This window comes from Alosa sapidissima, chromosome 13, assembly GCF_018492685.1.
Source record: "Alosa sapidissima isolate fAloSap1 chromosome 13, fAloSap1.pri, whole genome shotgun sequence".
NCBI classification, from domain to species: domain Eukaryota; kingdom Metazoa; phylum Chordata; class Actinopteri; order Clupeiformes; family Clupeidae; genus Alosa; species Alosa sapidissima.
In genome coordinates, this window is record NC_055969.1 from 23123147 (window position 1) to 23148288 (window position 25142).

The 25142-nt window shown below is 43.9% G+C and overlaps 1 protein-coding gene across 2 annotated transcripts; it reads right to left on the reverse strand.

Moving 5' to 3' along the window:
- Positions 1-9072: 9072 nt before the first annotated feature.
- Positions 9073-24630, reverse strand: letm2 (leucine zipper-EF-hand containing transmembrane protein 2). 2 transcript variants are annotated; one of them, XM_042058889.1, is made up of 11 exons: positions 24263-24630; positions 23126-23194; positions 22222-22705; positions 19256-19399; positions 18660-18800; positions 17559-17762; positions 16645-16764; positions 15892-16011; positions 14004-14111; positions 12457-12522; positions 9073-11955 (listed from the first exon to the last, which is right to left on the reverse strand). In XM_042058889.1, exons 2-11 carry the CDS (start codon positions 23170-23172, stop codon positions 11902-11904), a joined length of 1488 nt encoding a protein of 495 aa, XP_041914823.1. In that variant the 5' UTR covers positions 23173-23194; positions 24263-24630; the 3' UTR covers positions 9073-11901. The 2 variants fall into 2 exon arrangements, with proteins under 2 accessions (XP_041914823.1, XP_041914824.1); XM_042058890.1 differs by lacking the exon at positions 12457-12522.
- Between the last annotated feature and the right edge of the window lie 512 nt (positions 24631-25142).

Here is a 25142-nt window from a genome sequence, read left to right on the forward strand (position 1 = left end):
GTGCTGAAGAGCAGCAACACAATGGGTTACTTATGCTCCCACCTCCGTTTCTGGGGTTGAGTCCTGTCTACGATAGAGCAGAGTTATCACACACACACACACACACACACGCACAAACGCTGGCCTTATAAGGAGAGTTTAGGCTCATTTTCATTGAGAGCATTTTGGGTAAATCCTAGGAGGCGGGGTCCAGGATCATGTTCTTTCCAAGGAATATGGGAGATAAGGCCTGACATGTTTATTATGAACACTTCACGTCTCTTAAAATAGTCTAATTTTAGCCCTTATAAATTCCTTACTGTTGACCTTAAAACCCTTCTATAAGTTTTAAGTAGAAATGTGCGTAGATTGTGTTAAGGAGAAAATGTACCCCCTTAATCAAGGAATCCCTGAATTAACACCTTAAAATAAAATTAAGATATACTTAAATTATCCTTAATTGACCCCTTAATCACAACAAATAAAGGGAATCCCTGACTTGACACCTTATATTTAGACAACAAATTAAGGACCACTTAATTTAAATTAAAGGTACACTATGCAGGTTTTTTAGCTTAATATGCACATTTTTATATATTTTTTTAGCTTAATATGCACAAACATGAAATCTAGGCTAAACTTTTTTTTTTTTTGCTTTTGTTTTGCTATTTTTCTTTTCTTTTTTTATTTACAATTTTGTAATTTTTCATACAGATATACACACACAAAGGACAAGAAGGAAAAAAATAAAAAGTGTAATAATAGACAAGACAAGAGCACCAAAACAGACATGAAATGGCAGACATTATAGTAGTGATGTAGTACTCGAGTCCGGTCTCGGACTCGAGTCCGGTCTCGAGACCAATTTCTGCTTTCTCGGTCTCGTCTCGGACTCGTTCCTTCAAAGACTCGGTCTTGACTCGGTCTCGGACCACAGTGGGAGGAGAAGGACTCGTAATTTCAGACCGAGTCCTCGAGACCAACGCATTTTTTATGTTCATATAAAAAAACAGACAACACATAACAACAATAATAATAAAATGCAATGTTGACCGGCATTATTTGAAAATGACATCCCATGGTGCAATGCAAAGATACTGCCGTCAGAGTCGTTTATTTATCTCTATGGCTCTGCTGCCGGTGAGTGTCTGTAGGTCAGCATAGTCCATATTAAGACGTTAAGACTGCTCCTCTAAACAATTCCCAATCTAGCTTAGTCTGTAGGCCTAACTGTTGATTATTAACTGGGGTGATATTAAATTCTGAATATTAAAACTGAATTTGTTTTATGGTCTTGGTCTCGACTCGGTCTCGACTCCTAAAGGACTCGGTCTCGACTCGGACTTGCTTCTTCAAAGACTCGGTCTTGACTCGGACTCGACTGTATTTGAAAACCAACAGACTCGGTCTCGACTCGGTCTCGACCCTTCAAAGACTCGGTCTTGACTCGGACTCGGCATAGGCGGTCTCGTCCCCATCACTACATTATAGACATATTATAATAATAAAAACGGGACATTAACAGACATCACATAAGTTACAAGGGAAAAGGAAAGAGAGAGAGAGAGAGAAAGAGAGAAAAGAGGGATCCAACCCATTTAGCTCATGATTCGTTGTTTCCTCCTCTCTAAGTATTTTAATACTGAGGACCACATAGATGTGAAGCAATGCAATCTACCATGGTGTTGACTTGTTAATTCCTCCATTGGGAGAAATGCAACTATCTGTTCCAGCCACTGGACCAAAGTAGGTTTAGATTGAGAGATCCAGTTTGTGAGGATACATTTTTTGGCAAAATGACAAAGTATTGTGATCACAATTTTCCTTTCCAATATAAACCAGCTGTCCTCTAGCCTAGAAATCTAAACGCGCCCCTAGCGGCAGCAAATTACATTGCAGCCAGGGCTAGTCTAGCAACTCTCCGTTGGCTTGTGAGCTCCAGAAATCGAAACTCAATCAGGCCAATGAAATCGTGTATAGAGTCGTTAGGTGGGCTTAACATAATGATTGATGGCAGAGTTGCAACGGTTTGGCTTGAATTCCCTGCTACTTGAAAACAAATAAGATGGATGTTGCTGTTGGCGAACAGTGTGACACGAGTTAAGCTTTTATTAAGTTGGCAAACGTTTGAACTAGCCAACTAGCTCCGCTGGTGGGAAACGCATGGGACTCATAGCGCTGCCGCTGTCCTATTGCGTGCAGAGGGAATTTGAAAGACAACTGATTATCCCGCCCCTCGGACTGAGCACTGCGAATGGTGAGTGCCCAGACCCTACATTTTAATGTGGGTCTGGCTCGTCAGGCTAGCTGTCCTCATTATAATTCATCAGGTACAGCATAGGATTCAATTCAAAAACACAATCAGTGATATCCTGAACTGCCTCGTGGACCATCTCCCAAAAACAGTAGACAGGTTTACATTCCCAAAACAAATGCATAAAAGTTCCAAGTTCACCATTACATTTTCTACAAACAGGTGAGATTGAATTGTCAAATTTATTAAGTTTAACTGGAGTCAAATAGAATTTGTACAAAAATGTGTAGTTGGTTTCTTTAATTGAAATGTTTGTAGCTAAAGGAGAAGTCATCTTATTGCATAAATGTATCCAGTCCTCATTGCTAAAAGACAGCCCAAGGTCCTGCTCCCAGTTAGTTTTTAAAGGTAGAAATGAATTAGAGGAGTTAGCAGATAAGATTCTATATGACTGGGAGATTTTGCCTTTAACTGAGCTAGATGAATTAATTAATTGCTCAAATTCTGTATTGTGTAATCTGACTATTTGCTTACTAGGTAGGGAAGAAATAACATGACAAATTTGTAAATACTTAAAGAAGTCTGATCTTGGGATTTCAAATTCTGTGCAAATGTCTTTAAATGTTTTAAATGAGCCTGAGTTGTTCATGAGTAGGTCAGAAAAAGTGTTTAAACCCTGAGATGTCCAGTTGCGAAAGTCAGTTTGACATAATACAGGGAAGTCAGGATTAAAAGCAATGGGTGAATTTTTACATATATGACCTTGTATGCCTAAATGTTTATTACAGTCTTGCCAAGCTTTCAGTGTTGACTGTAGTGGGGACAAGCCCTCTACATGTGAGGAGTATTGAAGTGTATCGGTGAAAATTAATGAGTTAATATCTATAGGATAACACATCAGTGATTCCATTGATACCCAAAGGGAACTATTTTCTACCTTCCAAATAATCACATTTCTAATTTGACAAGCCCAATAATACCACAGGAGATTAGGTAGTCCTAACCCACCCTTTGAATCAGTTTTCATTAATGTAACAAATCTGATCCTTGGTGTTTTATTGTTCCAGATGAATTTTGTTATATATCTATTAAGTAGTTTAAAAGAAGAAGGTGAGAGATAACAGGGAAGCATCTGGAAAGCATATATGAGCTTAGGATACTAATTTTAATGACATTAATCTTCCCTATGAGAGACAATGGAAGGGAAGACCAAGTGTGGAGTTTATTTTTGCAATCATCAAATAATGGCATATACTTTTCTTTTTCTAACATGTCAAGTTAAGGTGTTACTTGTATTCCAAGATACTTAAATCCATTTATGGACCAAAGGAAGGGGCATTCTCTGTTTATTTTATCCTCCTTGGAAATATTGATGGGGCAGGCCACATATTTTTGTACATTAATTTTATAACCCGATAAGGTACCAAAGATATCAGTTGTTGCCAGGATATGAGGTAAAGTGGAGGTAGGTGAAGTGGTGAATAATAAAATATCATCTGGATATATAATGAAATTGTATGTTGCTGCTTACCTATTATGACAAGAGGTTCTAATGCAAGAACAAATAACATTGAGGACAGCGGACATCCTTGTCTAGTGCCTCTATGTAACTGAAACTTTGAAGATTCTATGTTGTTTGTACAGACTGTTGCATTTGTGCGCTTGTTATAACTTTAATCCATTCAATACATTTTGACCCCAATTTAAACTTCTTTAAAACTGAAAAAAGAAATTGCCACTCAATGCGATCAAATGCTTTCTCTGCATCTAAGGATATTAAAAGAGTGGGGGTTTTATGCTGATTTAAATGATGTATGATATTAAACAATCGTCTAGTATTGTCTGATGATCAGCGGCCTTTGATAAACCCTGTTTGATCTAATTTTATTAGCTTAGGAAGTATTTTTTCAAGTCTTCTTGATAACAGTTTCGTAATAATTTTGTAATCAAAGTTGAGCAAACTAATCGGTCTATAAGAGGCACAGTTTTGAGGGTCTTTCCCTTCTTTTAAAATCACAGAGATTCTTGCAGTATGCATAGAGTCAGGGAGGGCATTATTGTTACAGTCATTCATTATCAACATAAAAATTGATTTAAGCTTAGGCCAAAACATCTGAAAGAATTCTCCAGTAAATCCATCTGGGCCTGGAGATTTATTTTTTGGTAATGATTTAATAGTGGAAAATACTTCTTCTTCAGTAAAATTTTGATTGAGGTCATGTTGATCCATTACAGAAGTCTGAGGCAAGGACAGACCACTCAAAAAGTTTTCCACATCAGAGCTGGAGTCCAATTCGGAAGTGTAAAGCTTACTGTAAAAAGTACAGAAGCTTCTATTGATTTCTAACGGGTCATAAGTTAGCCCCAGATCAGTTTTAATGGCCATTATTGTTCTTTGAGTTTGTTCTTTCTTGAGATAATGTGCTAATAGTTTACTTGGCCTATTTCCAAATTCATATATTCTTTGTTTAGCATATATAGCCCTTTGTTTAATATAGTTGGTGTAGTCCAAATTAAATTATCGCCAACTTAGGCAAATACATCCCTTATCCCCTCAACTTGTAGAAACCCCCCCCCCCCCCCCCCCTTTTTCAACTTTAGCCCTACTTACGCATAATTTTAGCCAGCTTAAAGATATTTAGATCTTTATTTCATTCCATTTATTCAACCAGAAATTAACATTCATAATTTAAACAAAGAGTAACCAAGTTGCAATTTCCAACAATTATGTAGTATTCCAATATACCAATCATAATTTACCTTAGTCCAACAACAAAACAAAAAATAACAAGTCCAATGAGTCTTAACCATCTTATTTCCATCAGACATTATCTTATAGTATACCTGAGTTTCATTCACCAACATGGTGCGTTATCGCTCTGCCAGCTTTGTATAGACCCCTCTCCTCCTCCTGTTCTTTAGCGGCAGCTATTGGGTTTGCAAAGGTCGTTGTAGTTCCATCGTTACAGAAGATTTTCAGCTTTGCTGGTGCTTGAATGTGCGCCTTGATATTCTGGATCTTTAGTTGTTCTCTAATAGGTTTGTATAGTGATCTCTGTTGCCTGACTTTGAAAGTGAAATCATGATCGAGGTAGATTTGTGCGTCCTTGTACATCACTTCCTTTTTGTCCCATGCCGCTTGTAGCACCCTTCTTTTTGCATCAAAGTTGAGGAAAGTAGCAATAATCGGCCGTACGGAGTTCTGACGCTCTTTATAGGCATGGAAGGATCGCACAATGTTGAGATCTCTAGATATTCCAAGGGCATCTGCTAGCATCTAACTAAAAAAGGCCATCATGTTACTGCCCTCGCTTTTTTCGGGAATATTGTAGATACACAAGTTGTTCTGCCTGGATTTACTCTCCAAGTATTCCATCTGATCAACAAGTTCATCAATTCGCGATTTCATCAATTCACCAGTTTCATGATTATTAGTGTCAGCGTCATCCAAATTACTCACTCAGTCCTCCAGCTGATCCACCCGAGATATTGTCAACTCCAAGTTGGGACACTAGCCACCATTAACCCACGCAAAGCAGCAGGCCCAGACAACATACCAGGACGAGTGTTGAAGGACTGTGCAGAAGAGCTGAAGGATGTTTTTACAGACATTTTCAACACCTCTCTGGAGCAAGCAGTCATCCCATCACTTTTCAAAACTGCCACCATCATACCTGTGCCAAAGAAATCATCACCATCATGCTTCAATGACTACCGTCCTGTAGCACTCACGCCATGAAGTGCTTCGAACGGCTAGTCATGTCACACATCAAAGCCACCCTACCCCCCACCCTGGACCCCTTCCAGTTTGCATACCGAGCCAAACGATCCACGGAGGAAGCAATCTGCTCTGCCCTCCATCCAGCCCTCACCCACTTAGACAATAAAGACTCATATGTGAGAATGCTGTTCATAGACTTCAGTTCAGCATTCAATACCATAATACCACAACAATTCATCAGCAAACTGGACAAGCTAGGATTCAGTACCTCCCTCTGCAACTGGCTGCTGGACTTCCTGTTGCAGAGACCACAAGCAGTACGTGTCGGGGACAACACCTCAAGCACTCTGACCCTGAGCACGGGGGCCCCTCAAGGGTGTGTGCTCAGCCCCCTGCTCTTCACACTGCTAACACATGACTGTACAACCACTCACAGCTCCAACCATCTGGTGAAGTTTGCGGACGACACAACACTGGTGGGCCTCATCACTAAGGGCGATGAGGCTCACTACAGAGAAGAAGTAGACCTGCTGGCTAAATGGTGCAAAGACAACAACCTCCTGCTAAATGTCAGAAAGACCAAGGAGATTGTTGTCAACTTTCAGAGAGGCCACAAACAACTGCCACCACTGTCCATCGACGGAGATGCTGTGGAGAGAGTGAGCAGCACAAAATTTCTGGGGGTGCACATCAGCGACGACCTCTCCTGGACCACCAACACAGCATCACTGGCGAAGAAAGCCCAGCAGCGCCTCTACTTCTTGCGCAAATTGAAGAAGGCAAGTGCTACGCCTCCCATCATGACTACATTCTACAGAGGGACCATCGAGAGCATCGTCTCCAGCAGCATCACAGTGTGGGGCGGAAGCTGCACAGATCAGAACAGGAAGACCCTCCAGCGCACTGTTAACACAGCTAAGAGGATCATTGGAGCACCACTCCCCTCCCTGCAGGACATTTACACCACCCGCCTCACCCGCAAAGCACTAATGATTGTCAAGGATACAACCCACCCTGCACACAAACTGTTCAGCCTCCTGCCCTCTGGAAAGCGGTACAGGAGCCTCCGCTCCCGCACCACCAGACTGCAAGTAACTTCATCCACCAAGCAATCAGGATGCTGAACACTCTACCCACTCTCCCATCACTGACAGCCCCCCCCACCCACCAGCCAGCCAGGAACCTAGGAAACTAGGATCCTGTCTACCCTAACCCCCCCCCCCCCCCCCCCCCCAACACCGCCCTGTGGAACTGCACTGTGACTGCGCAGCCTAACGTGTTGCTGCTTCACATCAAGCCTGATATACTTGAAATTACTGCATACTGCATATCAATGTAAATATACAGGTCACACAAGCACAAGTTTAAACTTCATGTAACTGTTAAGACTATATAAATATACAACACAACTACCTCTATTTTTTTTTTTTTATATATATATATATGTCCTATATTTCTATTTTGATACATACATGTTCTATATTTCAGTCTTGCACTTTAATTTAATGTTTATTGTCTATGGCTATGTCTATGTCTATGTCTGTATTTAAAGTATGTCTATGTCTGCATGGGAAAGTAAGAAACGAAATTTCAATTCTTTGTATGACCAGTGCATGTAAAGAAATTGACAATAAAAGCCGACTTGACTTGACTTGACTTTGAACACATCAAAAGCAGCGTTGTTTGTGTGAGCAGTGTGTGGGGATACTGTTACCTGCGTGTAAAGGTGTCCCTCTGCTGACGAAAGCACTGCACTGCACGACTCCATTTTATGAGCGCCGGCCTGACGCTTCTGCCGCAGGTCTCCGCACTTGGAGAAGCCAATATCTTCTATTAAATCGCGATTAGGCTAGCCTACTATCTTTGACGAGCCAGGAACGTTTATCTGTAGGTTATCTCATAATGGCCAGGCCAGTTTGTTGTGTTTTCTCTAGGCCTATGTTTTTTTTTTTAGAGAACAGGTTAACTTTATCATAACATAGGCCTAACTATGACTTTCATCCTATAATATAGGATGTGCACCTAATTATTTAATTGCACCAAGATAGATAGATAGATAGACAGACACTTTATTGATCCCCAAGGGGAAATTCAAGTAGTGTCAAATACGAATGACAGGCTATTTTTTAGGTTCCTAGCTTCCTACAAAATGTTTGCATGCTCTGCTTTTTGGAGGAATTTCTCTTATGCAAGCATTCTGATATTAATTGTTGCATAACACGTGGGATTGCTCTGCACATCTGCATCACTTTAAAAGCATTATCCGACAGAGGCTGTCATTTAGCGTCATCATGTTGATTTTCGTCGGACGGTTCGGGCATTAAGTCAGATTCCAGTCCCCAATTCTTGGCCCTTTGCCTTCTCTCTATAGGAGAACATGAACGTCCTTGCCCTATACTCCAAGTGTTCACGTCACTATAATAGAGTCCAAAAGCCTTTGAAGTCCAGAGGGGAACACACGGGTGGAATGTGCAGAATGGCTTCCCCGGGAGGCGGTCATTCGTTAGGTCTACAGCAGCACCGCACTGAGACCTTTCCCTGAGGGGGCAACTCGAATCTGCATTCTGCAGTGCACCCAATGAACAGAGCACGCGGGCCCCCTTCCAGTGCAGCAATAACTTCTTCTGGGTTTGGAAAAACATGAGGCAGAAAACTGTAGATAGCGACCTATCTGCAATCTTTGATGTGGCTGCGTTTCCTCTTCATTCAAGAGTTCACTAGAGCAACCTATTGCCCCAGAGCTACTACCTATTGAAACATTTCTGGTAGATAGGCTACAACCTATTTTGGCACCTGTGGAGGTCTGGGGAGTAGGCTAGCCTGTATGTAATTTAGTGACAAACCTGTGTAAGTTTACTTCCTCATAGAGCTGTATGGCTTCATTTTGATATTTAGAATTGATATTTATAAATAAATAGCCTATGAAGTGTTTGCCCATTCTGAACTACTTTTCTCCCGCAAAATCATTATTTGTATATTTGTTTTGTGTGTGTATTTGTGGAAAACCAGGAGAATTATTCTTGCGATTAAATGCATCATGTGTACAGTACATCCTGACCTCAAATGCTTATTTCATATCCACTTAACGTGTAAGAACACACACACACTCACTCCATAGTTTGTTTTCACCGTTTAATGCCATCATTGTATTTTCTGTCCAAAGTCTCTTTCTGCAGCGCTTCTGGCCACGCCAAGGTGCAGACATGGAGGCTTTATTTGAGTAAACAGCTTTACACTGATCTGGGACGCGTACAGATTGGTGTTCACCTACATCTTAAATCATTTTCATTTGATTCGTTTTGTTTTCCGTTTTACATGGCATGAAAATCCCTCACATGCAGCGTTACCAATGTCCTCTTATGGGTGTGAGTGACAAAGCTCAGGGCCAATGACAGGTCATCTTGAGGAGGGATGAGGTGGGCTGCAAGTCATGGGGCGCATGTGATTGGTGCAGACTCTCCCAGCTTAGTTTACGAAACTCAGCTCATTTTGGGTGCAGAACTTCTGGGAGAGAGTTGCCTCACACCAACATGACCAGTTCACAGCACACCCCTCCCCTCCCTGCTTGCTAACCATGAAGACATTTCAAAACCCAGCCAATCAATTCTCCTTAGAACACATGTCAATGAGAAAGCACAGTGGTGGGAAAGGGCTTTCTGCAGAGAGAGAAGAGACCTTTGTTTCAGTCTTATCTGACAACATACGGCGGTTTCACTGACAACGCAAGGCCGTCAAAACAGTTGCTTTAGAGAGGGAAATCCAGACCACATCCACAGAGCAAGATCTTCTACCTGTTCTTTTGTTTACCCCCAGAATTATAAAGTTACCAAAAAAAAGGAATAAAGAAAGAATGTCACATCGGTCATTCAATCAGATCAGAAAAGGATCACAAGAAGGTTTACCACACAGGAACAGTCCCGTTAACACAGGTGATCACTCCACTGTGCAGTTCTGATTGAACTGACTGAATGAAAGCGATTTTTTGTGAAGTGCGATGGCATTGATGAAGATGGTGGTCTATAGACCAAGACCACCTCACCATGTCTATGTAATGCTTCTCTGTGCTCAGAACAGAGGTAAGAGTTGTACACATTAAGCACCTTCTGTTGACCACTTTGTTTTTGGCTAAACTGCCTCCGAGAAAAAAAAACAAAGAATAACAAAAATAACATTGAGGGACAATCGAACAGGTGAATCCCAGAATTGGGAATCACGTGTAACACGGCAAGCTCCTCCGGACAGTGCACTGATTGAGAGGTGAACAGCGCAAGTTAGTAAATTCACCTAAAGGAGGTGGTGGTTTTGGGGGCGTTTAAAGCCCCATTGTCATCAGTTCTGATGCAGGACGTTACTGTTTATCATGTTTATGGGGGGCAGAGGAAGTTACAAAAATAACCTTGATAACAGATCATTCTCATCTTTCAATAATTAGAATCATATTTTAGTGGTTCTTTGTAGTGCAAGGTGAGGACCAAATCTACATACAAATAAGGTAACATCATGATTACATCTCAGATATTTACACGCATTATCTGCAAGAGAGTAGTCGTACGTCATTTTAAAACTTGTACATTTTATGAAATTTGTAAACCAATTTTAGACTTTAGTGAAATAAATACATTTTGCAAGGGACAGCTATCCTCTTTTTTGTTTACCTCCAATTTCAACCAAATTAAATTATTTTCTGAATCTGAATTGCAAAAGAACAAAATAAAGAATAGGGGGGGAAATCAACATCTTTACAATGATCTTGCACACATTAAATACACTCCTCAAAAAAAAAAAAAGCTTTTTTTTTTTTCTTTCTGTGCCTTAAATGGCAGATTCTGCCCACGCTGTAGCTTCAGAGAGGCCGCAGAGCACAGACAATCTAATTCTCCTCAAGGAGCAAACTCCAAATTCAACTTCCCCTGCTGCAGGAAATCAAAACAACAAAATAAAATAAAATAAAATAAAATAAAATAAAATAAAAACAAAACGAAAACAAAAAAACCCGCACACTTACAATTTACAATCCACCTGCAAGCCAAGACGAGAACGGCAGCCGGCTCTTAATATCTTAATATTATAACCAGTAGCGTTGCCTTCCCCAAGCTTAGGAGCATAAAGATATGGCACACAGCCGGCTGTACAGGTCGATGGCACTTTATATTGTGCCGATAGTTTTACAGTTATATTTACAAATGTACATGGCAGGACTTTGCCAAATGAGAGAATGGGTTCTGGGCAGCAGGAGGCAACTTGCTGAATCCTGATTATCTGGAGGCGAGATGAGGTGTGATGAGTGTCGGAGATTAACAGAGGTTCTACAGAAAGAGCCATTCTGTAAACATCACAAGAGGTGGCTGGGGGGGGGGGTGGCTTTGGTGGGAAGAAGCGCCCCCTCCTAGCTTGCAGGAGTGCAGAGGAGGTCTCTTAAACCATGTTTAACCATCCCCGCCCAATCCGACCCGACCCAGCCGGGAGCTCTGGAGTCTCGGAGGAGACAGTTACCTCTGAGCATCTCCTCTCGCTCCGTCAGCTACAGACAGGTCGGACGCGGGTGGGGATGAGGGTTAAGACCTTTAGAACACATGAGAACAAGTTCTAGTCTCTTTTGACCAGACCTGGAGCTGGGGGTAGGGCGAGTGTGTGTGTGTGTGTGTGTGTGTGCGCGTGTGCGTGTGCGTGTGCGTGTGCGTGTGCGTGACAGGGAGGGCATCCTTCTCCCTGCCCCCGTAACAGAGTTTATGACGTGTTCTGCCGCCCTGGCCGCATGTGTTCCCCTGTTGCCGAGGATGAAGACGAGCACCCCTGTCTCCTCTCACAAGAGTCACAAAGGTCAGAGGTCAGGCGTAGAGTTAGGTAGAGGTTTGAGTTCTGAGTGTGAAGGCGAGGGGGTGGGGGTGTGCACTGTTGTCGTCAAGTTTTGGAGGGGTAGGGGGTATCAGGGGTGGAGAGTCTCTCCTCACATCCCATTGGCGCTCATCTTGGACTTCTGGACCATCTCTGCTCCTTTCGCCTGATTGGACAGAACACATGGGGTCAACACAAAGGTCATCCTAGCCCTACGAGAATCTACCCCTCCCTCTAAGCACCAGCAGGGGTGCATTTTCACCATTCCACCCTTTTCTCTGGCTCCCCCCAGCAGGACAGCATAACCCAGGGTAACACAGGGTAACAGAACAGTGTCCGCATATTTGAACATCATAAGAAGCAGTAATTGGATTAAGAGGAGCGATGGGGGGGCATGATCTGGGGCAGTAGAAGCACGCTAATCTTATTATATACCCCGGCTGGTACGGGGCAAAAGGCTAAACATAAGGGCAGTTACATAACCCATCACTGCTAGCCCTTCTTTTTTCCGTTTCTGACCATAACAGTTTGGCCCTGTAACGGCCTGCTTATTTCTGTTTATCTTTTTTTTTTTTTGAATTATGATTTCTGTTTGTTCAGGCAAGAGGAAGAGAGGAAGAGAGGAAGAAAGAGGGAAATGGAATCCACATGGACGGGACACACTTACATGTATTAACTGAGCCTCGGGAGACGGCATGTCCAGCACCCTGGATTTCTCCAGCATCTCCTCCGCCTAAAAAAGACCAGACCCTTCCGGTCAGTTCTGCTGCTCACACCGGCAGACTCGCACAGAGACGCACAGAAATGCAAGTGGCAGTGGAGGCAGACATGTTGGATTTCGGTCGATTTGGGTTCGGAGTGTGGTTGGCTACCGAGTTAAGTCCAAACCACCACATTGTTACTCGTGCAAAATACATGTAAGATTGAGCCCAGAACAGGCGGATTCATTTCTATTCAGTGCTCTAATGAAGCAATGCTAATAGAATGCTCATGCTCATTTTCACAGTGGTCAGTCAGTGCTAAAAGTAAATACTAGCTTTCATAGTGACCAGTGATGACAAAACAATACAAACTTTCACAGTGGTACTAGAAAATACTAGCCTTCACGGTGGTCAGTGCTAAAAGAAATTATTAGCCTTCACATTGATTAGTGTTAATAGAAAATACAAGCCTAGCCTTGATCAGTGATCAGTGCTAACAGCGGTAGACGCTGTAACAGTAATCAATGCTAAAAGTATCAGATACTACTCTTACCAGTGGTCAGTGCTAAAAGCTAGACTTCATAGGGAGCTGTGCTAGCTGAAAATGCTAGTCTTTACAGTGGTCACTGGGCCGTGTTAAAAGCAGCAGATGCTAGTAAACACAGGGAGCAGTGCTAACTGAAAATGCTAGTCATATCATTATGGAGCCTCTGGGTGGGGAATGATGACTTAATTCTCCACAGGAGCAGACAGAAAGAGCAGAAACACATCTACAAAACCTTCAAATCAAAACAAAAACAAAAAATCAATCAGTGATTTCCTCTTTCCTTAAACTAAACTAGTTACTAACTAAACTAGTTAGTTTCTTTAAACTAAACTAATGTAAACTGATCAGATCCAAGCCACTGAGCATGTCATACAGGCGTGTTTGTGCACCCATGAGAGAGAAAGTGTGACTGAAACCTTCCATTCCCTTTGCTTCTCATGAGCAGCATTTGGGTGCTTTGTAGTAAAAGCCCGAGCTGCTTTAGTGAAAACAGACACATGTGATAGGCGCCCTCGGCAAGGCAAAACTCAAGTATCACGCACAAGAGAGACCTGGAGCAGTTTTATGTAAGTGGACACCCTGGTGTCTGCTGAGATGATTAACTTAATGAAGCCACAGAGATGAGGTCAGGAGCAAAGTCATGTCACGAACAACAATCATGTGACGTGTAAAGACCAGTCACACTGACACATTTGTGAAATGACTCATTTACGAGCCAAGTAGTAACACTATGGTGTACACTACCACTGCTTCAGCTACAGGTTTCTATCGATCACCAACACTATCACTGTTCTGCTACAGGTTTCTATCTATCACCAACACTACCACTGTTCAGCTACAGGTCTGGGTCACCAACACTACCACTGTTCAGATACAGGTCTGGGTCACCAACACTACCACTGTTCAGCTACAGGTCTCGGTCACCAAGACTCCCTCTGCCTGGGAGACAGGTGCAGCGACTCTCACCTTGCCGGCAATGATGATGGGGGCCTTGTCCACCAGTTCCTCCAGGGAGGCAGACAGTGGCTTCCCTTTAGCTGAAGCTTCCGTCTCTGACGGAGGAGGGGTGGCCTTCTGCAACACACAAACAGCGACATAAGTTTTACATAACAGACAGACACACACACACATGGGGTGATATTTAACCACACACAGAGATAGCTGATCACTTTGGGTCTGAATGGGCTGAGCTGGGATGCGCAGGGACTAGAAGTGCCCAGGCTGCAGTGATAAAGCCGCCCTGACAGGGATCAAAGATCACGTTGCGTCATGACGCAGAAGTCGCTGTCGCTGGGGTAGGGGCTGGGGTTGGGCTCGCCTCTTTCTTTGTGAATGTAGGAAAATGCTGAGCTAGGCTAACAAACTGCAGGTGCTGTAGGCTAACGGTCCGATTGGCCAGATCCAAACATACTTATGGTTACAGTTTCAGTATTATGTCCACGGATGCATTTGCCCAAAGCCACATACAGTATATGAACACAACATTAGTTATATAGTTATTATTAGTTACATAACAATAGCTTCAAATGAAAAAATTGAAAAAGCCTAAATTATAATATATAATAACAATTGTATAATAATAATATAATATCCAAAATGGTGACAGAACTGCACAGACCTCATCTATCTCATACTGAAGCCTCTCAGGGAACTCCATTAGCAGAGAAGCCCGTAAGCAGCAAGAATGCCACAAGTCTAACAATCCTCCTTTTACATCCAGCACATGCATGCGTTTAGGCTTCCTAAATAGTACACCTACATTTAATTAAAACCTCCCCCCCAAGAACACACCTGCATGGACTTCTAATCAATTTTTAATGTCCTATATGTGTAGGCGTTTTATAAAAGCAATAATATAGCACAGCTGAGTTTTGTTTAACGCCACTCAGCTTCGCTTCGCTCGGTTCGTGCCTAACAACACCCCTCAGCTGTGCTATATTCACGATATAGAACGGCCTCTCGGGGCTTATTGCTTAAAAATCTACCTTTGGCATTCTGTGTTCACACTGATAGTGGTTACAGTATACATGACTGACTGACTGTGTTTTTGGTGCATTGGGCAAGACTCCAAACAGGACACGAGAACCCTGATCGCGTGTCTAAGGCTCCAGGTGACCGACCACACACACAGCCACACCCACACACAGCAGAGCCAGTGAACTTTGCTGGGAGGTCACAGAGGACAGCTTTAAAGAGGCAGGAGAGGGTAGCTGGACACCGGTAAGGACGAGGGACAGGTGAGTAACTAAAGGATAAGTAGGAGAGTGAGATGGGTACCAATGAAAACAGAAACATCCAGAAAAAAAGACTGTGGATTTTTTTTCACTGAGAATGTGCGAGGGAAAGAGAACACACAAGCAGAAAGAAAAGGACAAAGAGAAGACTGGAAAGAAAAACATAATAAAAAATAAATAAAAATATGGAACAAATGGAATAGAGTAACAGATCTTTTTAATTAGAGTAGATGGATTATTTTATGTGATCGGGGATTCTCTGATTTTAGAATGCTCCTCAACCCTGGGTGTTTTGTATAAAGTATGAAATATTATTGTCTTTGTCCTGCAATAGGTCTTATGTCATTTGTTAATTGTCCTAACACCAAGGACCATGTTGGAAATAAGGGTTTGCACTTTAACATGTAATCCTTTGGATTATGTTGTCTGTCAAATCCAAAATAAATCAAATCAAATACAAAACAGGAAGAGTCAGGAGTGACCACGGCACAGGTAAGGTTGAGGCCAGGTGAGACACACAGAGGTAAAGGGGGAAACGGTGGCAGGAGGTGAGATGGCCAGGTGAGACAGGAAGTGGACACGACGTGGCGCATAATTTTCCGGTGCGGTGCGCGGCTTACCTCCAGCTTGGGCACGGGCGGGATGACGGGGGGCTTGGGCGTGAGGTCCGTCAGGTACATGGCGCGAGACAGCAGCAGCAGGGAAGGCGGCACGTTTTCCTTCAGGTGCAGGTCCACCCACTGACACAAACACACAAAAGTCAAAGGTCAGAACAGTATCTGTCTGAAACTGGACAGTTTCCATTCCCACTGTAGATCTGAAAAGGTTTCAAATCTAACTGGCATATTTATGTAATTCAAATTGCTACAACACTGGTGAATAAATAGGATTTGGGGGGCGGGGGGTTCAAATCATCTCCCTTTTGGTCAGCTATGAAAAAGAGCAAGTACGCATCAGGCTTGTGCAAAATTCCAGAATTGAATTGAAACTGGCTCTTAAATTCCAATTCAATTCTTGATTTTCACTTGCATTTCAATTATGGTAGCAAACACGAAGCAGAATTGCAATTCTAATTGTGCACAACCCTGGTAAGCATCAGACATCCAAAAAGAGCTAGATTCTGAGTGGACAAGCGGCGTATGGATGAGTTCCAGCTGTACTGAGGACAGGGCACAGAGTACTGTACAGTAAAGCACGCCAGGATTTCCCCCCAGCTGTGTCAAGCAAGTGCCTAAGACCAAGCGTGTGTGTGTGTCTGTGTTAAGAGTATATGTATAGACATACATACGCATTCAGAAGAATGTGTATGTAGCATATGGGAATTTGAGAACATGTATTTATGGATATGCACGAGAGTGAGTGTGAGTGTGTACCTGCTGCAGCTGCTTTTGGAGCTGATCGGTTGTCAACCCCAGTGATCTCATTCCTCGACTCCTACAGGCCGCCTGAAGCTCTGCAACCGTCATGCCAGTCACACCCTCAGTAGCAATCATCTACACACACACACACACACGTACAGACAGGATTATGCAACAAGAACAATGTGTGCACTTTTGAAGAGCACATAACTTGCACGTCTGAGATCGAGTGAGGGGAGGGGCTATGTTTACACATGCGCTCAAGAAGTTTTGCCTCAGGTAACGAACACAGTAGAAAAAAAAGAAAAAAAAGAGGGAAGAAAAGACAAGGAAAATAAACACGCGGAAGGAGTCTGCTCCAGTCATGTGACCGGTTTCAGTAAGCCTTGTGACTAGCCGCTTAAATAAGCAAATAAGCTGCCAGACTTGTATGGGCTTTTACAAGAGTTTGTTTCATCATAGATCTCTTAACCCTTTTCTCTCTCCCTCTCTCTAACCTTGTTTACTTTGGTCAGCCCTTGTGTCTAGGTTGTTTTCCTTTCATGTTGTTGTTTACTCTCAGTTCATGTCTATCCCTCCTCAGTCATCCTGCCTCTCATCATGTGCTCTACTTTCTGTTCACTCACTCTTCATGGTCCCTTTCTCAATCATCCTCTCTTTCTTTCCATCCATCTCTCTTCAAAGTCCCATTTTTGGTCACTCTAAGTAGTCTCCCCCTCTCTCCATCCATCTCTCCTTTATCCTCCCATCCCTCCATCTCTCTTTCTTTCTTCATCTCTCCCTCCTTCTATCCCTCTGTCTCTCCCTTATTCTCCCATCCCTCCATCTCTCTCTTTCTCTCCCCATCTCTCCCTCCCCATCCTCCTATCCTCCATCTCTCCCTTATCCTCCCATCTGTCCATCTCTCTCACACCCTCTGTCTCTCTCACCTCGTCATCAGACTTGATGTTGCGCAGCTGCATGAGCAGCTGGAAACGCAGCAAGTTGTTGGTGCCGATGGGCTGCAGCTCCAGCAGCTTACACAGAGCCACCAGCTGGGGGCGCTCTAGGTGCTCCAGCGTCAGCTCGTCCTCAAACAGCTTGGAAAACTTCACTATGTCCTTAGTGGTGGGCTGCTCGCCCGTGTGCCGGACCTGAGGGGGGAGCACAGGTCAGAGGTCAGGGGTGAAAGGTCACACAGACACAGAGACAGCTTGGCGTGGATACTGCCTGCCCCGGCAATACACGGCAGCAGGTTTGGACTAAAAAAAGCAAAACAAAAACACTCTCCACTTGCCCTGAGGTTTGCAAACACAACTCAAAGGTCAGACATTCCACATAGTAAAACAGATTGTTTTTCTGTTTTTTTTTCGTACCGACAGTACTCGGTGACCTATGTAAAAAAAAAAAAAAAACACAGAATTTCTCCTTTTAAGTCCCCCTATGATTACCTAGATTATTAACATTCCTACAAATGGCCCTGAGAGAGAGACTCTGGTGTTTGACATCCTACTCTTCAAGGTGGCTTGCGTCAGAAGAGTTAATTGGAGACAGAGGTGTTAGGGTGGGAAAGAATCGGTGTGGTGCACCCAATAGTCCTGGGCCAGTTGAAATGTACTGTAACAGCAGAGAGGGGATTAGGGTGACCCCCATCACATTAGTCTGGGGCAACACTGGATGATGGAAGTGAAAAACTCTGCATAGGGTCACAGTGTACACATTCCTCCTCCACCCGTTTACCCCCTCGCACTCCTGACTCGGTAATCTCTGAGCTCTTTTGGCTCACGGTTTCAACAATAACGAAGGATTCTGCAAAAATCTGTAAGGCTTATGCAATACCGATCTAGGTCATTCCACAAACTCTCTGCACAGAAGCACTGATGATGGCCGTCGCTATAATAATTTCTATAATAACAAAAACAATAAATAAATAATAATACACATTTAAACAGCATTTTCCAAGCACTTAAAACACTTTACAGTGAAGGGGAGAACCTCAGTGCAACCACAACACATAGAACCCACTTAGTTTTCCCCGGACGTGTGCTCACCTGTTGCACGTAGGTGGAGAACTTCTGGGCCTCATCTCCACTGACGGCGGCCTTGTTGCGGCGGGCCATCTCAGCGATCGTCTCTTGCAGGAACTTAGCCAGCTCCAGCTTCGCAGCCAGACCCTTCTTCTGCTTCTCCTCCTGCAAACAACAAACCGTAAACATGAAAAAAAACAAAAAAAAACAACAGCAACACAGCAGCAGCACTCATGCTCATGATACTGCTAGACAATAAACACAAGGGGATGGAGGCATTCAATCCATGTGAGTCACATACTCTGCATTACACATCTGTGTGATTCAGACGCTGTTATTTAAACAAACAGCAACAGCTTGCTGTGGCGACCTAGGCTAGGGCTCCTACCCTCACACTGGCGACCTAGGCTAGGTCTCCTACCCTCACACTGGCGACCTAGGCTAGGTCTCCTACCCTCACACTGGTAACATAGGCTAGGGCTCCTACCCTCACACTGGTAACATAGGCTAGGGCTCCTACCCTCACGTTTACAGACAGTTAAGTAGGGCAGTGCTGCATCTTGAGTTTCACAGCAGGGTTCAGTGGCGAATTGGCCACGAGGCGCCAGATTTAGACTTGCCTTGTTGGTCTCCGTCTCGAAGGTGGAGGGCAGCATCTCGGGGAAGAGCTTGAGGAAGACAGGCAGGAGGAACTCCATGAAGGGCACAATGATGAACACCATGAAGGGAACCAGACGGAACAGGTCTGCACACGTCCTCATGAGCTGCGGAGATAACACACACACACACACACACACACACTTTAATACACCCAGATACAAACACGAGAGGGTGGGGAAACACACACTTCCCACAGACAACAGACAAAGAATGTGTGTGAAATGGTTTAGCCATAGATCATTAGCCTGGCTCCGCCCTCCTACGTACTTAAGCTCAATTTTAATTTCCCTTCAGTACGTCGTCTGGGATTTCAGAAAATATTCGCGGGTTTTCTCAGGCCAAATTTTACCTGTCCAATCAGCGAAAAAAAGGGGGTGGCTGAGAACGATGACGAGAGGTCGTGCGCTAGTTTGAGCATGACATACGTCACGACCAAACGTTAGCGATTGGTTATGGCAGATCCAGAGTGGCTCTGGGCAGAGCCAATAGTTCTAAACTTCAACAGAGTACTCGCCTTCAAGGAAGTTAAAGCTTGGCAATGGAAAGTGGCCAGACTCTCTGTACATTATGAAATGTACTTGAGTATTGTAAGACCAGGCTAATATATCATACCCTGAGTTTTAATCTACCTTTACATGAGCCTTACGTCAATATTACAACTGGCTGTACTTTGCACTCTGCCCCCTCCTGTCTCTTGCTCACTGTGTGTTATTGATTTTTTTTTCTTCCAGCCCACACTACTCTATCAAAAGCAGGCCTGTGATTAACTGCATTATTATTAAGTATCTGCCATTGTTATGTGTTATTATGCAGTATGCACACATCTCCATGGCAACAGTCAAACAACTCATTTTGTCACCTAGTCCCACTCCCCAGGGTCGTTCTCTCCTGGGCCTCCAAAGATCCAAAGTCATCTCTTTCCTGATGCAAATGAGCTTCTGAACCCCACCCCCTACTCGAATAATAAAGGTAGAAGGACAATGTGTTTGTTGTAGTTCGTTTCGTGAGACAAAGCGCTTCCCTGCCTGTGCTGCCTCTTTTAAGTAAGTGCTTTACGACCACACATGCCCAGCAGGAGACCTGGAAAGCATGCGGGGGAGGCTAAAGGACAAGAGTCTTTCACCGCACGCACACACCTACAGGCCTACACCCCCAACAATGCCATACACCTGCATCCAAATGGCACATGTGCAGTTAGCTAACAGTGCCGGGTGCATCCACAGGCAAACATATTGATGGTTGTGTCATCACCCTTATTTTGCATAATCATGGAGCAAGCTGATCTGAGTTCTTGGGTCACAAATGACTAGGACTGTAGAATGTGGTTTAACTACAGTGTATCTGCAAATCATCTGAATGACAGACCATAATCCCAGGTCTCCATAGTGACGGACTACAGTGAAATACCAAGTCAGCAGTGTATGACGGCAACGCAAAGGCAAGCCTAGACTCACCAGTCTCCTCTCCCTTCTGGTTATAAAAAGTGTTATTTTTTTTATTGTTCCCGTCTCCCTGGTCTAACTGAACTAATAAAAAGGTAGGAACAGCAGGCCTCCTTAGGGAGAGACTACAGTGTAACAGCAGTCTTCTGAGTAATAGACTGCACTATTGACCCTTTCAAGAGAGTTCCATTATCAGTAGAGATGCACCGATATGGAATTTTAGGGCCGATAACGATACCCGATATTTATTGGTTTGTTGTGGCCGATACATACAGACACGATAACCGATAATATTACTCTTGAAAACAAATTGTGAAAAGTGATTTGGGGAAAGCATTTAATAAGCGCAATTTTACCTACCACCAAATGATGGATAGAACTCATAATAGTCCTCAATAGTGCGGCAGTCAACAACATAACAGTAGCCTAGCCCTACAGTATGTGTGGCTCCTTTAAGTGAACCTGACGTCAGTGAATTGCGAGTGAGTGGCTAGAGAGTATGAATCGTTTTAATTTAGGACTAAACGCTCATAAACGGCTCAGCTGGAAATAAGCTACAGTATAGTGACCAAATCAGAGTTTGTGAGGGAAACTGATGTTTAGTTTCAACTGAATAAAGCTGCAACTCCTCAGACTGTATCTTATGTCCGTCTGCTCTGTTGCGCACAACCTGCTGCAGCAGAAATGAAAGGGGTTAGCCCCAAAGGTTTTAATAACTTATTATGATGACCTGTCTGGAACTGAAGCAGGAATGGTTAGCATATTTCTAGGTAGTAATACACAACCCAAGCTAACGTAATGCAAATATAATATTAAAACACAACTTAGAACTAGGCCAACTTATGTACTCGTCCCACTAACGAGTTTGCTTATTTGTTTCCCCGATCAGCGCGATAAAGTGCAAACACACCAGCACAAGACGGCTCTAGATAGGGCTGAGCTCCGCTCTGGTAAGGTTAAATGGCGGATCATTCACGAGACAATTTTGAGATGCACAGATCCCCAAATGAACGCATATCCACAGATTTTGTTTGAGTGGTGAAATACATTCACACCGCTGACATTATATTGAGGAAAAAGTATAGCCAACCAAGCTCAAGTAGCTCAGTGTAGCCAGACAGACCTTACGTAGGCCTAAAGTAGGACTTTACTATTAAAATATCGGCCAGAATTCTGTTATCGGACCGATAATAATATTTTAATTTTTTCACTTACCGGCCAATAATATATCGGCCGCCGATATATCGTGCATCCCTAATTATCAGCATCATAGTTGGCCCCACAAGGCTTCCGTTTTAACATTCCATATGTTATCTTAATGCAGAGGAAGTAGATTGGTAACCAAATAGAATGTTCAAGCATTGTTTTTGTTTTTATTGTTGAAAGGGTCTATAATGGCAGGTCTGCACAGTGGCAGGCTACATCGTAAGGCCAGGTGTGCTGAGCATGACTGCAGTTGAGGATACGGACAAGCACAGACTCACCCGTCTCCTCTCCCGCCGTGTCAGCAGCTGGCCGTGCAGGAGCCTCCACACCATGCGTCCAGCGATCTTCGTGTCGATGCCCAGCAGCCGAAAGCCGTCGTAGTAATGCCTCAGCTCGTCCACTATCCTCTGGCCGATCGACTTGCGCACGACGGCCCTCTCCGCGGGCTTGCTAGGGGCCGGGGGTGGCGGGGCCGAAGCGGTAGCAGCGGGAGGTGGGGAGGCGGCCGGAGAGGGCTCGCCCGGGGTGGGCTGTGCCCCTGCTGCAGTTTCCTTCACCTCCTGCAGCCATGCGCAGGAACTGTGGAGCGGTCGGGCCGGGATGCAGCCGTTCCGCACGTAGCTGGCGGTGCATCGTGGGTAGGCGGGCCGCAGTCCCCGGGCGACCAGGGCAGGGCGGTTGGAGAAGTCTGAGTGGTAGCGAATGCAGGCAGTGGAGGGCAGAGAGGCACAGCCATGCCGCTTCGAGAGCAAATAGGATCCCCTGTGATCAGCGTGCACGCACACACACACACACACACACACACACACAGACACAGACACACACACACAGAGTAAGTCATCGCTCATTTGGACATATGATCAGCGCCCTACTTTCAAAACAACTCACTGAGTGTTGCTCATGTGCCATGTGTGAGAAAACAGAATAACTAGGTTATACCATAAGGACAGTCACAAAGAACTACATTTCTACAGAAAAACTAAGTAAACGCATACTTATAAAAGAGGTAGGACAGCCTACCCGATTGTGTAGTAATTTGAAGTAATGTAGATTCCAAGCCTACAAGTACAGTATGTCAACCAACCGCAGTGTTTGTATTCACTTCAGTTGATACTAAGGCCAAAAAAAACAACTAAATCTCTGTTTATTGACAACAACGGCTTTACGTGTTAAATCACTCACCTTGATCTCGTTACAGCAAGCAGCACTTGGGAACTAAACACGGTCATGTCGCGATCGGGTTGAAGTCCCCTATAATGTAAACAAAACTGTGTGAACGACAGGCACCAGCACAACTGCAACTGAAGCCTTCTCTTTGAAAAAACATAGACGGATTGACAAACGAGCAATGCGAGGCGTGTGGGCAAAGACGACATTCGTGTCATTCGGTACTTCTCCTGACCAACACCGTCCTGACAGAGGGCGATGAACGGCGCTACGCTTGACAGGTGGTCAGATACAGCTACTGCAACCTCAAGCTGACTCACGTGCCCATAATAGGCCAGTGATTCTAAGTAGGGAAAACAAACATGGTACAAGGCCAAAAGCCTGAAGTCGCCATGATGACTGTGAATAAAGAGATAACGTTAAACCATGAAGTTATCTTGATAATACACAAAAAGCTATGGCTTCGACAACTTGCATAACCGTCTGAACTTGTTGCATAACACCGCTCACACACATGTTCGCTGGCTGGCTAGTTAGCGGTTCAAGGCAAACTTCAAATGTCGCTGAATGCATTAACATGCTTTTTCGGTCCGCACTGCCTTGTACTCTTTCTTATGACACCATCCCTGCGGTAACATAAAACATTAGCTGTATTAACTTAGCACATAACTTAGCAGACATTAGCTGTATTAACTTAGCACATAAACACAGTGGGCAACTAACGTTACATACACTGCAAGTTGCTCACGCACAGGCCAATCCCTACAACAACCATATGTTATGCTGCAGTAACGTTAGGCCCCTGCTTGCGTGCTGAAGCTAACACTTTAGCATGTCGGCTAAACCATGGCGACTCAGCATTAAAACAGCTAAATATATCCAGTAATCAACTAAGTGAGAAAACAATCCATAAAACGAATTAATTAAGAACCGTTTACATCTATCGGGTCGGAAAAAAACGCAAATGGCGAATCGGATCACCGTGTTCCTTTCGGTGTACAGCCGGGTATGCTAACCTTAGGCTAGAAGCTACCAGCTAACATTAAATACGCTGGGTTACCTTTCGTCACACAACAAATGTCGAGTGACTTGTGTTAGACAAGAGCCATCTAAGATGTCCTTGAATGTTTACGTGTATTGTCAGACACCTACCTTTTAAAATATAAGGTATCCTTTCCACAAAACTTTCCACTGTTAGACGGCGACCATTTGATTCGTTGACAGATCGGATGACGGCTGTAAAAAAATGGAGCTGAGCTTAGCTAGAATACACTCCTCCCGAAGCAGAGGGTCAAATTTCTTCAGCGGAGACGGCACGAGAGTAATAGAGTTTTCGCAGTATATATAATCCATTCACGTTGGTCGGTGAAACTTCATAGACGACACAGAGGAAACATTCAGTAATATGGATCGATGAGTTTGTGGCCGATATCCATACAAAAATTAAAAAATTGCGGTACCCTTAATGGACGACATTGGTCGGCCCGTCTCTGTGCGCTGTGATCGGGCACTGAGGGTCGAAAGAGGGGATGCGGCATGATAAACAGCTGCAAACTCCAATGGCCGTGTATTTCGCAGCCATGACGCTGGCCAATCCGATTCGCGGACAGATACAGTGGAATTTCCCAGAGCTGCATCTATTTCACTCTAGGGATGTTTAACTACTAAAATCAGTATGTCACGTTGCATTCCTGAGTTAGGCTAGTTAGGCTACTGAGTGGTTATAATCCTATTGGTAAAACCTTGTGCAAAATGTGAACAGGTTTTGAAAAAGCTGTGTCTGGACAACCCCCAACCATCCCAACCTGGCCAGTCGACCATGAAGGGACCTGAAGGCCTGGCCAGCAATGCTGGATTCTGCTGCACCTCAAACCTTGGCCTGAGCCAATAGAGTGATGAGGAAAACGCCCCTAAGAAGTTCCTACTACAAAGAAGTCATCACAATCAACCCGAAAGAACTAGACTGGTTGATGTAACATCTCACATCATCATCTCACACAATGTACTAAAGAGAGGGGTCTTTGTCCACCTC